We start from the raw sequence: 14,939 nt of genomic DNA, 5'->3' as shown, positions 1-14,939 counted from the left end.
TTTAAAATGTTTGAAAGCAGTAAATGCATCGTCTTTACTTTTCAAGAAATACACCCACATTGCCCTGCTGTAATCATCGACCAATAACAGGAAGTATCTATTCCCTCCTGATGTTTCTGGCATTATAGGGCCGCAGAGATCACCATGAACCAGCTCAAGAGCACATGTCGCTCTATAACTTGCCCGAGATGGAAAAACACTTCGAGTCTGCTTCGACATTAAACAATATGTACAAATTTTCTTTGGTTGTGCTAGCGTGGGAATGCCATCAACCATTCTATTTTTTGATAGAAGAGTCATTGCCTGAAAATTAACGTGACCAAGATGACTATGCCATAGCCAAGAAATCTCATCTATCTTTGATATCAAACATTCAGGTTCTGGACATTCTAAAACAATTTTATATAGTCTATTTGAGGATCGTTTAATTTTCATAAGCAGCACACCCTTTTCATCATAAATCTATAAATAAATATCACTCATAACAACTCTATTTCCACATTCAGATAGTTGTCCTAAACTCAGAATATTGTTGCATAAATCAGGAATAAAATATACCTCTTTGAATGCTCGTTCCTCGCCATTTTTACATTTGAAAATGACTGTACCCTTCCCTCGAATGCTTACGGTTGAACCATCACCAAAACGCACTCCTCCTGTCACCCTTTCATCTAGTTCTGTAAATTTAGAGCGTTGTCCTGACATGTGGTTACTAGCACCATTATCCAAATACCAGATATTAGAGCTTACTTCCTTGTGTTCAGTACTGGGAGCCAACCTGGGTGTTGTGTATTTCTCATTCAGCAAAACTTTCTTCTACACCACGCAACCATAAGCAAGGCTGGTTCATCCTCATTTATTTGTGTCATATTCACTTCTAATTTCTGTTCTTTTTCACGTTTTGGTTTACGGCACTCTACTGTAAAATGGCCATATGCCAAACAGTTGAAGCAGCGTATTTTACTCTTGTCTCTGCCACCATGATTCCCACGATAGTCTCCACCGTTGTTACGTCCTTTGAAGGATGATTTTCTTAACCATTCCTCCCTTGTAAGCAGCAGTTTCCCTTCGCCAGCTTCTCTTTTAACCCACTCCTCTTCCGTGAGTAATAACTGGCCACTACTGGGTTCACTCGAACCACCAAGCCTCTCTTCATGGGCCTTCAGTGACCCAATCGCTTCCTCTACTGTAATACTCTCCAAATCTCCAAATTGTTTGATTGCGGAAGTGATTTGAAAAAACTTAGCTGGAGCTGCCCTTAACAACTTCTTTACCACATAATTCTCTTCAATGGTCTTGCCTAATGCCCTGATGTTTGCAACCAAGCCATTCAATTTAATACAGAAATCATCGAGTTTCTCTGTATCTTTCATTTTAAGTGCTTCGAACTCTGATTTTAACGTCTGGACCTTTGCTTTCTGGACGCGATTAGCACCAAGGCACATTGTCTTTATGGCGTCCCATGCTTCTTTAGGTGTGTCTTTCTCTGCTAACGATAACAGCATATCTTCCGGAATTCCTTGGTAAATCGCAGCTAAAGCCATTTTGTCGAGACGTTCTTCCACAGCAGCCTTTGGATTTTTGGGTTCTATAGCATCCCACACGGCATGAGCTTACATATAGACTTTCATTTTCATAGCCCAGCCTGTGTAATTACTACGAGCCAGCATTGGATAGTTCAGTGTCACTCCTGCTTCTTTGACTTTACTTGTCTCCATCGTTATTCTTTTGGACATGTACTTGGGCATCCGTTACGAGCCAAGCTCTGATACCAAAATGAAGAAAAACGACCTGCAAATACTATGTATATATGTAATATATCTGTTTGTGTTTAAACGAGAGAACAAGTAAGAAGTAAAGCTAATAAACTTATTGTTAAAGCCAACATGATACAAATATATATGAAAGACTATGAGAGAACTACTACATACAAAATAGGAAATGATAAAACAGAAATGCTAAACAGACTTCATACTGCTACTAACTCCTAGAAAACTCAGGCCAGTTTGCAGACCAAGTCAGACAAACCGAAAACCCACAAACACGCACGTACATCATTTATTTGCATAAATAAATAAACGAAAAATGTTGAGATTAAACCAACAATCACATCCTTATTTAAGTTTTTTAATTTCTAGCACCATACATGTCTATTCTAATATATATAAATTTTCGGTTAAAAATAAACATTTATATTTTTGATAAAAGATTATAATTATATTATTGTTTTGACATAGAATATAATAAATTTGGAGTTGATTTTTTTTTTCATTTTAGTAGCTTATAAATTTGAAATACAAGTAACTCTTGGTACTTTTTGTATATGTAATTTTTTGTAAAATTTCAAGTTAAACAAATTAAAAAATAATAAATAATTATTTCAAAAATCTAGCTTATGTGATGACCTGGTTACTTGGATTTCAACTAGCAGTTAATGAAATTTAATTGAAGTGAAAATATTAAAGTGAGAGCAAAAGGGTTTCAAGTATAAAATCATTCCCCTTGTCTCACTTCAACCAAGAAGACCTTGAACTAGGGTGTGGAGCAAAAGGGTTTCAAGTCGAGGGATTGTGTTAATTTTCAAGCTTGAGGTTTCAAATAAAAGTTAAGATTTAAAGTTGAAGCATTTACAGGGGCTTAGAGTTTAACATCCAACTGAGTGCACATCAAAGCATGGTTCTAATGATGAATGCTGCACCAAATACTTATATTCCACCTCCTTCTAATCCTACTTAGGAACAGGTATATTATATTTATTTTGTAAATGATGTTTGAATAATAGTTACATACAGTTGTGAGATACAAATTGTAGACTTTTCTTTTAAATGTAGATGATAAATCATGCAGTCTCAACTCTGGGGAGCAGAAAGGGTTCAAGCTGCATAGCAATAGCCAAATTTGTAGAAAACAATTACGATCATCTTCCAACTAATTTTAGAAAGACCCAGCTTGGTAAGCTTAAACAACTAGTTGATGTTGGAAAGCTCATCAGAGTGAAGAATTAATTTAAGCATCCCCTTAAATGAAAAACAAGATATGAAAAGATTTCATAAGATTCTTTTTTTTTATTTCATGAATCATTAATACTATATAGATCATTAGTATTTTCATGGTTTTTGTTGACAATTCTCAATCTTTACATATATATGGTGGGTGAATTGTAATTTCCTTAATTATTTTTTTGTTGTTAATTTCTTAAGTACTGGAATATCTATATTTTCAAGATGAATTAGTTTAGGGTGAGCATAATTTTACAATTTATAATCAACTAGTGAAATAGATTCACCCACTTTTATAAGCAAAAATAAATATCATTTAATTTCATAATGTTAAAAAGTTGGGTTATATAATATGTATGTGGGAACAAATATAAAGCATGCCTGGTCAAATATTTTTATCACCTTGATATTGAAGAAATGTTGTGCAAATTTTTTGAAAGTTTAGAAATAGAAAACTTTATACCAAGTTGGTAAAGGGATATTTTTATAATTGAAGAAGTATTAGAAACTCATTTTGACTATTATTTTTTTCATGCTAAGTTCATGACTGTGGAAGAACTCAAGATGTTGAGAATTATATGTGTCATTTTGGTAGCAAGCTAGGGTGCATTATATACAAAATTTACAAATAAAAAGTAAAAATTAGGATGTAATAATTTGTGTCAACTAAAATGACAAAATAATATAATTGTATGAATAAATTATCTCTACCTACTTTTGAGCACAAGCTTTTTATTTACAACTTATACATTAAAAAATTACTTTAACCGCTATAAAAATATAGTCATCTCCCCTCCATACCATATGTATACATTTTTATTTTGTAACACAACATCAGCCAATGATTTTTTAACACCCCACTGGACAAGAGTTGATAATTTGTTATGTAAATTACAAAGATTTATTATAGTAGGCAGAGGAATAGATTCTCATTTCTCAGGGTTTGCCTTCTATTTTAGTACATTCTCATTTATCAGGGTTTGCCTTCTATTTTAGTACACTTAAGGAGGTAGACTTTGACAAGATTTTTAAAATAAAATAAATTTTGATATGAATTATCACGTACAATATTTATACAACTACACAATGGGTACATATTCTCATTTCTTATGGTTTGTCTTCTATTTTAGTAGATTCTCATTTCTTAAGGTTTGTCTTGTATTTAAGTATATTTATGAGGTAGACTTTCACAAGATTTTCAAAATAAAATAATTTCGATAATTATGACTTACAATATTTGAGTCTACTTTTCAAAACGTGCAAGGTGAAATTGTTCACACATATAAAGGCTTGAATACAACTACACAAAATCAACCTCAACCTCACCTAAATTCTACCAAGTCGTGTCCAATTTAAGAGCCCCAGTAAATTCTAACATATAAGAGTAGAAAATTAATACTTTGTATTTGTTGTATTTTTTTAAATTGGACCAAATTTGTTGGCTCCAATTTTATCCCCAAAAAGTGGATGGAATTTTTCTGCTAATGAATTTATTTGACACTCCTAAATTTAAATAATTTCACTCGATTTTAAACTAATATTTTTTCGAGAAATAGACCAAAATGTCACTTTGGGATATAAAATGGCAAAAATGTCACTTCTGAAAATTATGGCCCAAAATCGTTTAATGTTTCAAAAATAACCCAAAACTCTACACGGTGTAGGGTTTTGTTTCATTTCATTATTTTTTGAAGGCTATCATGTTACTTCACTTAACTTATGATTTTTTTTATTTTGAGCTTGTTTTGGTGTAATATTTAAGAACGCTGAAACACCACTTAATATTATGTTTTCGATATTATTTTCTTTTATACTTTTATATTTAAGAGTATACCATGATTTAACAATTTTTAACACGGTTCACCAAACCGTTTTTGGGACCATTTTTTACATCAAAATGACAATTAGGGCCACCACCTTATTATTTGTAGATGGATAATGCATAGTAAATCAAGTTTCATTTATATACTATTTTTTTGTCAAATTCATAAAAAATTAAAGTGTGTTAAATATATGATAATTATTTTTGTTTTTTAGTAAATAAAACAATCCAAATAATTAATTAATTTTTTGAATATCTTTATTTCTAACATGAAATTTTTTTGAAACTTTAAACGATGAAAATTTCATGACACAGAAAGAGTTTGAGAAAATAATTCACATTAAAGAGAATGGTTAAATTTTATCACGTAGTTAAAAAAATAAAACCCACTTCCATACCTATTAGATTATATTTAAATCCCAAGTTCATCCCTATAGGGGCAAACAATAATTTATTTACATCATTTAATTCCATAAGAATAAGTTTCCTTAGTAGAGGTTTCGTTTGGGAGTGCTGGTTAAAACTGATGTGCTGCAAAAGAAAGTGCTGGTGAAAAAAGTGATGTCAGAAAAATTAGTTGATTGTTTGGTAATTTTTTAAATTTATGCATATTTTGATATATAATATATAAAATTAATATTTTTGAGAAAGTAAGATGGTGAAACTGAAACAGCTTTTTCCAGAAGTATGGGGGACATGCTTTTTAACCAAAAGCACTTTTCCATACATGGGCTTTTAGAAGTTACCAAACACCTTTGTCATAACTTTTGAGCAAAAAGTGTTGTACCTGTCTGTAACAGTAATACCAAAAGAAGCCTAAAGAACCACATTAGGGTAACTATATTGTTTACTAAATGTAGGGAACAACAACAATAGAGCAAGCAATATTCATTATTATTACTATCGGACTGAATCACATTGTTATTTAAATTTTTTACTTGTGGCACTATAATTGTCTATTATCCTCTACATGGATTTTCACCAAGAATTGTGTCTACAATATTGAAATAACTACTACATTAGACAAGATTTTTTAAAGGTTTTACACATGTGAGTATTTTGGGCTATAAACAAAAATTTTTAATTTTGATAAAATATTACAGTTATGTAATGTTTTGACATAAAATATAATAATTTTTTAGTTAAAAATTTATTCTTTTAGTAACTTATAAATTTGAAATGCAAGTGACTCATGGTATTTCATGTATTTGTAGTTTTTTTTTAAAATTTCAAGTTTAACGAATTAATAAATAATCAACAGTTATTTCAAAAATCTAGCTAGTGAGTATGGTTTCCGTCAATGAAATTTAGGTGAAGTGAAAATATTAATATGAGAGGCAATGAAATTTAGGTGAAACAAAATATGAAAGTGAGAGTCAATAAAATTTAGGTCCTTTCACATATTTTGATAGACAGAAAATATATTGTTCTTGTTTTAGAAATTTAAAAGTATAAAACATTCTCCTCGTCTCAGTTCAGCCAAAGGGTTTCAAGTTGAGGGATTTTGTTGATTTTCAGGGCTAAGGTTAAAAACATTGTTTAGATTTAAAGTTGATGCTTTTATAGGGGCTTATAATTTAAACTTCCAACTGAGTGCACAAAAATCATGATTCTAATGATGAATGATGAACCAGAGACTTATATTCCACCACATCCCCGCAATCTTATTTTTGAACATATTTTCATGTTCGGGGGACCTCATCTCCGCCCAAAGTCTCTTGCTTATAGGATCCTCATCCCATTATCTATGTGACCTCCTAAGGTCCTTCCCAATTTGGGGCTAACTTTCCTTTCTCTCCAACTCCTAACACCTCAATCTTTCTTAACACCAAGTTTTCTTGGTGAAAAATCCTTTCTTTTACCCTACTTTTATAGTAAAGGGAGGCTCTGCGCGGATGCTCTGCATTACAGGTGTTGGCTTCGTCGCTGACCTTGTCAATAAGGTCGAGAGCAAGCCTCATTCCTTCTTCATTAATTTCCACTTCATAAGCTTTAACCTTTCATAATCCGTGGGTGATCTCAAGGGGCACCACTGTCTCGGCTCCGTAGACCAACATGAATGGGGTAGCTTTAGTAGTATCTTTGTAGGTAGTATGATATGCCCAGAGTATAGCTAAAAATTCGTCCACACAAGTATTTCTTGGGCTTTCAGCCCTCTTTTTGAGTCCATCAAGGATGATCCGATTAGTGACCTCTGCTTGCCTATTTGCTTGGGGATTGGCAATTGAGGTGAATCGAAGTTCTATGATGTTATCATTACAGTACTCCTTAAACTTTTCATTGTCGAATTATCGCCCATTATTCGTAACAAGGATGTGTGGGATTCCAAATTGACATATCACATTCTCCTAGAAGAATTGAGAAATTTTCTTGGTGGTTATCTTGGCAGTGCTTTGGCCTCAATCTACTTAGTGAAGTAGTCAATGACAACCACGATGAGCTTCCTTTTTCCCGATGCTACAGGAAAGGGACCTAGTATGTCCATTCCCCATATTACGAAGGGGATGGGGGAGCTAATGGGCGTAACCTCTCTTGGTGTTGTCGAACTACAGAAACGTGCCTCTGGAATGTATTACACTTTTTCACATAAGCCTTTGCACTGGATAATATGGCTGGCCAGTAAAACCCCAGCTGGGTTATCTTATGAATGAAGGCCCTGCCCCTAAAGTAATGTCCGCAAATCCTTTCGTGGTCTTCCTTTAGTGCCTACTCTAGCTAATGAGGTCTTGAGCACTTCAAATATGGGATTACGAAAGACCTCTTGCATAAAAGACCTTTAATTAAAGAGTACCTCAATATGCTCTTACTGATAACTTGCGTGCCTCTTGGGCATCATCCGGGAGCCAACCCGTCTTAAGGTGGTTCTCGATGGAGTCAATCCATCAACTAGTCAAACTAATTGGTGCTATCAGGTTTATAGCATGAATTATCGGGATCCTCAGGACTTGGAAGTTGATACTAATTGGTGCTAATTGGATAGTTTTCAATTTCAGATGAGGTGAACTTGAAAAGGGTGTCGGACGTAGTGTTCTTCTCTTTCGGTACATGTTCCGCATACCTTTTATCAAATTGAGTCAATATTTCTTTCACGACCCTTAGGTAATTGGCCATGGCATCATCTCACTACCACATAAATGGCCTTCAGCAACGTCCAAAAATGATGTTGCCACAAAAAATGTTGTCTTATGTGGCAAGAAATTGAAAAAAAATGATATATAGCAACATCATAACCAAATGTTACTTTAAATTTTGCCTTAAATTTGGTAGGCCAACACCCTTATACATGTTGCCTTAGATATCACTACTAGAATTCTGTCAATAGACATCGGTCCTTAGACATCGGTTGCTCAGACGATCGATGGTAAAGTTCATTTAGACATCGGTTATTTTAAAACCGATGTTACTTATTGTTTTAGACATCGGTCCAGAAAATAACCGATGTCTATACTTATTTTTCAAAAATAAAAAACGTTAGTTAGACATCGGTTTTCTATATAACTGATGTCTTTGTTTTATAGACATCTGTTGTATTTTACAACCGTTGTCGATGGTTAACTTAAAAAAAATTAAAAAAAACGCGGAAACTTTCCCCCCTTATTCCCCAAATATTCCCCCCCCTTAACCAAAAAAAACCCGTTTCTCCCCTCTAATTATTTTTCCTGTCTCTCTCTCACTCTCTCTCTATCTCACACACACACCATATCAGTTTATAATAAGTACATAGGTTTTAATTAAACCCCAAATGGAAGAACACCATCAGTTAATCAAAATCCATCTACGAGAAACCCGAATTTCTGAACAGGTATGTTTGTTCATTTAGGTTTGTATGTTCGATTAGGTTACATTTGTTCAATGTTCATAAATTTTAATGGGTTTTTTCCTTTTTGAACAGGTTTTGAAATTCATTGAGCCAAATAAGGTTTGTACTCTAATTTTATATTTTTTCTTGAGTTGTTTTAAATATGCATGTATATATATTTACATAAATCTGCATTTTTTTAACATAAATTAGGTTTGTGTTCTTGTGTATATATATTTAGGTTTGCCTAAATATATCAATTAGGTTTGATATTTGCATGTATTTTTCTTTTCTGGTTGATATCTTCCGATTTTTGTCCGTTTAAAGTTTTAAGTAATAGTATGTTTTTAAATTCAATTTTGTCCATTTGCAGATTATCTCATCAAGTCTCGGAATTTGACAGTGCCTGCACATTTTACTTCAAGAAGGAGGTTAGAAATTTTTGCTTTTTTCCTTTTTTTTGTATACATTATGTAGGAAGGGATTCACCAGTAACCGATCTGTCATTATTTATGTATACATTATTTAATTTGGATTGTTGTTTATGTATCAGATTTAGTGTATCGTTCTCTTTTAATAGATGAGAAGCCATGAATGTACTAGTTGTCATTTGTATAAAATCTTTCAATTTTTTAAGGGCATGTTTGTTATTAATTCGCGTTTGAATATGTGCACTTGTATTGATTATGCTAGTTAAACAATGTTGACTTTCTTGGTTTTGTTTATATGCACTCACTACAAGAAAATTGACTTTTACCTACCAGTTGTATAAGTAGGTAAAAGTATGATATCTGTAGGTAAATAGAAATACCTACCAATAAAGTATTGGTCAAGATTGGTAGGTAAAAGTTGGTGGAGAAAGACTCATTACCTACACATTTATATATTGTTAGGTAATATAATTTGTGGACCCCACAATAATAGCTTGTCATCAGATGATGTGTCACTAGCTTACATGGCCATCACAGCTTATGTGTCACTTATGTGGCATGCCACCATGTCATCTAGTCTAATTACACGTGGCGCCTTATGGACGTTCCACATGGCACCTCCAAGACGTGCCACGTGGCACTGTCTGAAGGTGTCACGTGGCACTGTCTGAAGGTGCCACATGGCACCTCATGGTCATAGCATGTGGCGCCTCCATGGCGTTCCAAGTGGTACTTCCTTGATGTGCCACATGGAACCTCATTGATGAGCCACGTGGCTCCTCATTGAGGTGCCACATGTGTCGTTAATGCACCACATGTTAGCTCTTAATCATGACCACCTCATTTATAATTATGACATGTCGTGTTTCAGAAATGTGACATTTGTCAATTTTTTTAATGGTAACATCTTATTTTATCATGATACAAATACATTTTCTTGCAAATAATTTTTTTGAATTAAAGAAACAATCCATAATTACATAATTCTTTTATTTAACGCATAATAACCTACAAAATGAAAAATGTCTAATAAGTTACATAGAGTTTTAAGTTCCTGCAATCATTAAAGAAAGTTTAAAATAAATCATTTAAATTTGCATCCAAATCATCATTTATGGGAGATGTCTTTGGTGGTGCCATAAGGTTGTTTTGGCGTAGCACGTTAACAACTTCGTCAAGACTATTATTGGCCTCATTAAGCTGTTGAACTAACTCTTGATAACTCGGTTTATTAGACTCGATATTAGTACCACAGGCTCTTTTGTTGGTTTTTCCAGCAGATCTTCCCCATCCTCGTAAATGTACAGAATCACGACCAAGGACTGCTTCCATGAATTCTTTATCTGACATTTCTTCTGGAGAATAACTTTCTCTAATATCTATCATTTTATCCTGGTTAATTACACATTATTTTAAGTCAGTACCTCAAAGCAGAGCGAAACAAAGTAACTAAATGTGTAGCAGGTAAAAAACAAAGATAAATTAACTCACATATAGCTCTTGAAGGCCTGGACCAGTCCATCCATTTTTATCAAAATGATTTAGACGCCATGTTTCAATTTGTCCTGTTGAAGAAGTTAATTCCATTCCACGCCAAATATGATGGCGTGTTGTTGACACTGATCCATTTTTAGACTCCCATGGTCTTTTAGATCGATTGATGGTATTTTTAACAGCTCTTTCCTAAGAAAATAAAATAGAGTAAATTAATAAAATATTAAGAAAATAATAAAAGTGATCAAAAAAACAAAGTACCTTAAAATCATCAGTGCACCATCGATCACATAAGATCTCCCAATCTTCTTGTTGGTCCTCATTTAGGTGTGGATGTCGTTTTTTCTTCGCCATCTCTACATTTTTTATACCTCCAATGCATTTAAAATACATATGCAACTTATACTTGTGCGTTTTCCATGCTTTTCTCATTTGATCATCAATGCACAATATAGTAGTTTTATCCTGCAAGTCAATGTCAAAATTTTCCTGCGTAGATAAAATAAAATATATCATAAACGGGTATCTATGGAACTCAAAAGAATAAATGAATGAAAACAGGATATAAATCGAAAGAATAAATAAATGAAAATAGGATCTAACAAATAATCTAAGTGATACCTTATACTGCCTGAAACTTCATGATAAACACTTTATAAACACTCATTTTCTTAATATCCTTCTAGATAAGGGATACCATTTTAAATTTTATCTTCCTCCCTATACAAGTGATTTATATGATATTATAATCTATATATACAAGGGCAAAATGAAGATGCAGTGGTGATTTTGATCATTTACTAATTATATTGGTTAAAAAAATAATAGACATGCTGATGAATTAAACTCTAAATCATTTCTAAATCATTGCCCTATTTCTTTTTCAGCATAGTTATATTTACGTTTTCTCGTCTCACTACAAGTACTTCCATATTAAAATTCCCACTTAAATATTGGCACCAGATAGAACAAAAGTAGTTATAATTGCATGTACATGCACAATTATATCATATCTTTATCTTTTTCACTAAAACTTCATTTAAAATCTCATTTTATATCTACCTTTTATTATGTTCTGCTATTTTCATATTTAAAATCATAGTTATGATATATATTAATTATCTCTTATTATTATTAAATTCTCTTGATTTCCATTTTCACATTACAGCGGCAGTGAAAGTCTTTTGACAAGAAATTCAATCAAAGGGACATGTGTTGCTAGGTGATAGGAGTCACCGTAGTAATGGGATTTTTTACTTTAATTACTTATCTGAGTTAATTATTTATAATTAAAGAATATAAGCACAAGATATTGCACATTGCTAATCAGTGCTTATAATTTTTTTATCACATAATTATGCAGCTTTTTACTTTGGGCCAAAGAGTTTTGTATCTTCACAATGTTAAACCTTATAATCCTATATATATAAAAGTACTGTGTGTGCAAATTAGGTGCTATTTCAACACTGCTGGTTATGATTACTTAATTTGTTATGTTATATATTTCTTATCTATAGTCAACTAGGCTTGCATACATGAGGATAACTTTTTCATATAAGACGTGGCAGAGTAATTAGGAGTATCCTGGTAGATTATATTACATCGAATAATACTAAATTAAAAATAACCTCGACTAACATCATATGTTAATGACAACACAAATTATTGTAGTTTTAAAATCATTGATTAGTATTATATGCCAGTACTTTAAATTATATAAAAGCATATTATCAAATTTATAGAAACTTGAGATAGGATATATATATACATAAATGCATAACAATGTTAGAAAAATTACCAAAAGATAATTACGTAGTGGTGCTCTGACCTCTTGAGGAACGAGTCTCCAATCTTTATAAGAAAATGTACCATGATTACGAACAATAAATCCAATCTCATTATTAAATTTCTCTGCATTATTACATATTGGTTGGCGACAATCTGCATCAAAAACAACTGATAGCTTTCCTGTTGCGGATGCCTTAGCAATTCTTGAAGTCCCCATTCCACGAGTTGCTTTGCGTGGGTTAACTTTTCGTTTTACATGATCTCAACAAAAAACTCACAATGCAATATACCAAAATAATAAAGGGACACAAAGTAAATTACAAACTACCTGCTCTTGTTTTGTTATCATTTTCACCTGCCAACCGAGTTTTTGCACTGGGTTCTATAGTCTTAGCATCAGTAAGACTGTCTCCTTTTGATTCAATTGTACAGACATTTGTATCTTTTGTTGGTATCTCTTTTTGATTACGTGCAATAGACCGAGTGGTGCGGCGTCCAGGCGACATGATACATAGTCCTGTCCAATTGATTACAAAATTTGAAGATTACTTAAAAGAAATATAGTTTACGGAAAAAGCCATTTTTTAGTACTAGCTACATCCTTAATATTCAGTAGGGAAGTAATAACTTCAAAGTTCATATTATAAAAATTTTCATCCATGTCATGACCAGTTTATTGGTTTTAAAATCAAGGGTAGTTTTAATTTTATAGAACATGATGTCAATTCCCTGTTTAGTAGTTAGATGCATATTAATATCAAATCAAATAGCCCATTCCACACAGTAATCTTAAACTAAATGTATTAGATTATAACACACATATAGTCATACCTATCATCTATATACCAAAATACATACACTAATACATATTGATGATTCATGCGTATATAACTTATTTGTTTAATCACACACAAATAAAGAAATTGAGAGATTGATTAGCGATGAGAGAAAAATAAGTAAAGAAACCAGAGATTGATTACCGATTAGAGAATAAGCAGTACCCTTAGCTTTGGCTAAACTTGGGAGGCGGTTAAACTTTGGAGGCATTGTTTGAGAAGTGGATGATAGATGACCCAATTTTGGATGGAACCGGGGATAAGTTTTCACAATTATACCTAATCTTATGCATCTAGGTAGATAAAATATTTAAAATTAATAAAAAAAAGGGGGGGAATGTTAAAGGCCACAACCAAAAATTTCACATTACATGAAACATGAATATCACATTACTTAATTTTTGCACTTATTGAAATATAGATTACTCTTAATTTAATATTAAAGCTATCAAATTTAGCTAGATCTTTTTTAAAATAATTAGGTTTATTTATCTTATAAATTATTATGTATTATTATTTGCTCAAAATAATTAATGATTTACTAAAGAGTTAATTTTAAATAAATTACTCAAAAAAATTATATAATTTTATTAATATCAAATATATTAAAATTTTCAAATTCAACTCGTTTTTTTCTTTGTATCAATTTGTGACATACGCATAACCGTATTTTAAGAAAAATCAAAAGTTGCTAAACAGATACTGATTTTACCATCAAATGTTACGAGAAGCATATTGTAAAATTATGATTTTTAAAACACACAAAAAATATAAGGTCACTTATCACTAATCTTAACTCTATATCATTAAAATGAAATTTATTATTTTCATTTTAATTTTTATTAGATTTTATTATTCGAACATTTCACTAACCATATTTTAAGAAAAATGAAAAGTTGTTAAAGAGATGTTGATTTTACCATCAAATCTTACGAGAAGCATTATTATTTTTAATTTTTTACATGAAAATATATACATATCAAAAAAATTACCAAACAATTTATCTGATTTTTACAACAACACTTTTGTTAGCAATACTTTTTCTAACAGAATTTTTAACCTAATCCCAAACAGAGCCTTAATCTGTCAAGCCCCACTCACACAAACACAAACACACACATATATATATATATGAAATTGTTGTATAAAAATAAAAATTCAAATTTACATAAGAATTAATATTCTTAAAATGATTCAAAAAAATCACTTTAATCTAATCCAAAAATTAACTAAATGAAAATTCCTAGAAACTTAATTGAAAAAAATAAGAAATAACTATGAACAATGAAAATTGGAAAATTATCTAAATCGACAAAACATCGTGTCATTTCAAATAGAATAAGGAAGAAATGTATGAACTCAAATGTAAATTCAAATGAGAGAGCTATTATCAGAATTTTAATAAAAGTGTCTGTTTGGATTTTCTTATTTATTATTTTAAAAATATGATTTTGATTTTAAACTCTTAAAAAAATATTTTATGTATGATTAAAAACGTGTTATTTACTCTCTCAATCTAAAATTATGTATCATGTACTAAATTCTTGCTGCCAATACATATGTTGAAGAATTAAGAAAATTATAAAAAACTAATTTATTAGAAAATATATTTAATCCATTTTAAAAATAGATTTAATCGGATCAAGTGACATGAATTGTCATAATTATATAGAAGTGTAGAGCAAAGAATAATCTAAAAAAGTGACTTTCATATGAATTATCTAAAAAATATTATTAAGTATACAAGATTATCAAAATAAATAATGTATA

The 14,939-nt window shown here is 31.5% G+C and overlaps 1 protein-coding gene across 1 annotated transcript; it reads right to left on the bottom strand.

Moving 5' to 3' along the window:
• Positions 1–10,024: 10,024 nt before the first annotated feature.
• LOC141667607 (uncharacterized) lies at positions 10,025–13,434 on the bottom strand. Its single transcript, XM_074474157.1, has 6 exons — positions 13,314–13,434; positions 12,662–12,850; positions 12,344–12,561; positions 10,807–11,034; positions 10,543–10,734; positions 10,025–10,443 (listed from the first exon to the last, which is right to left on the bottom strand). The coding sequence occupies exons 1-6, from the start codon at positions 13,378–13,380 to the stop codon at positions 10,126–10,128; spliced, it is 1,212 nt and encodes a 403-aa protein (XP_074330258.1). The 5' UTR covers positions 13,381–13,434; the 3' UTR covers positions 10,025–10,125.
• Positions 13,435–14,939: the final 1,505 nt, after the last annotated feature.

This window comes from Apium graveolens, chromosome 6, assembly GCF_009905375.1.
Source record: "Apium graveolens cultivar Ventura chromosome 6, ASM990537v1, whole genome shotgun sequence".
NCBI lineage: Eukaryota > Viridiplantae > Streptophyta > Magnoliopsida > Apiales > Apiaceae > Apium > Apium graveolens.
This window is presented reverse-complemented; position numbering and strand designations above follow the sequence as displayed.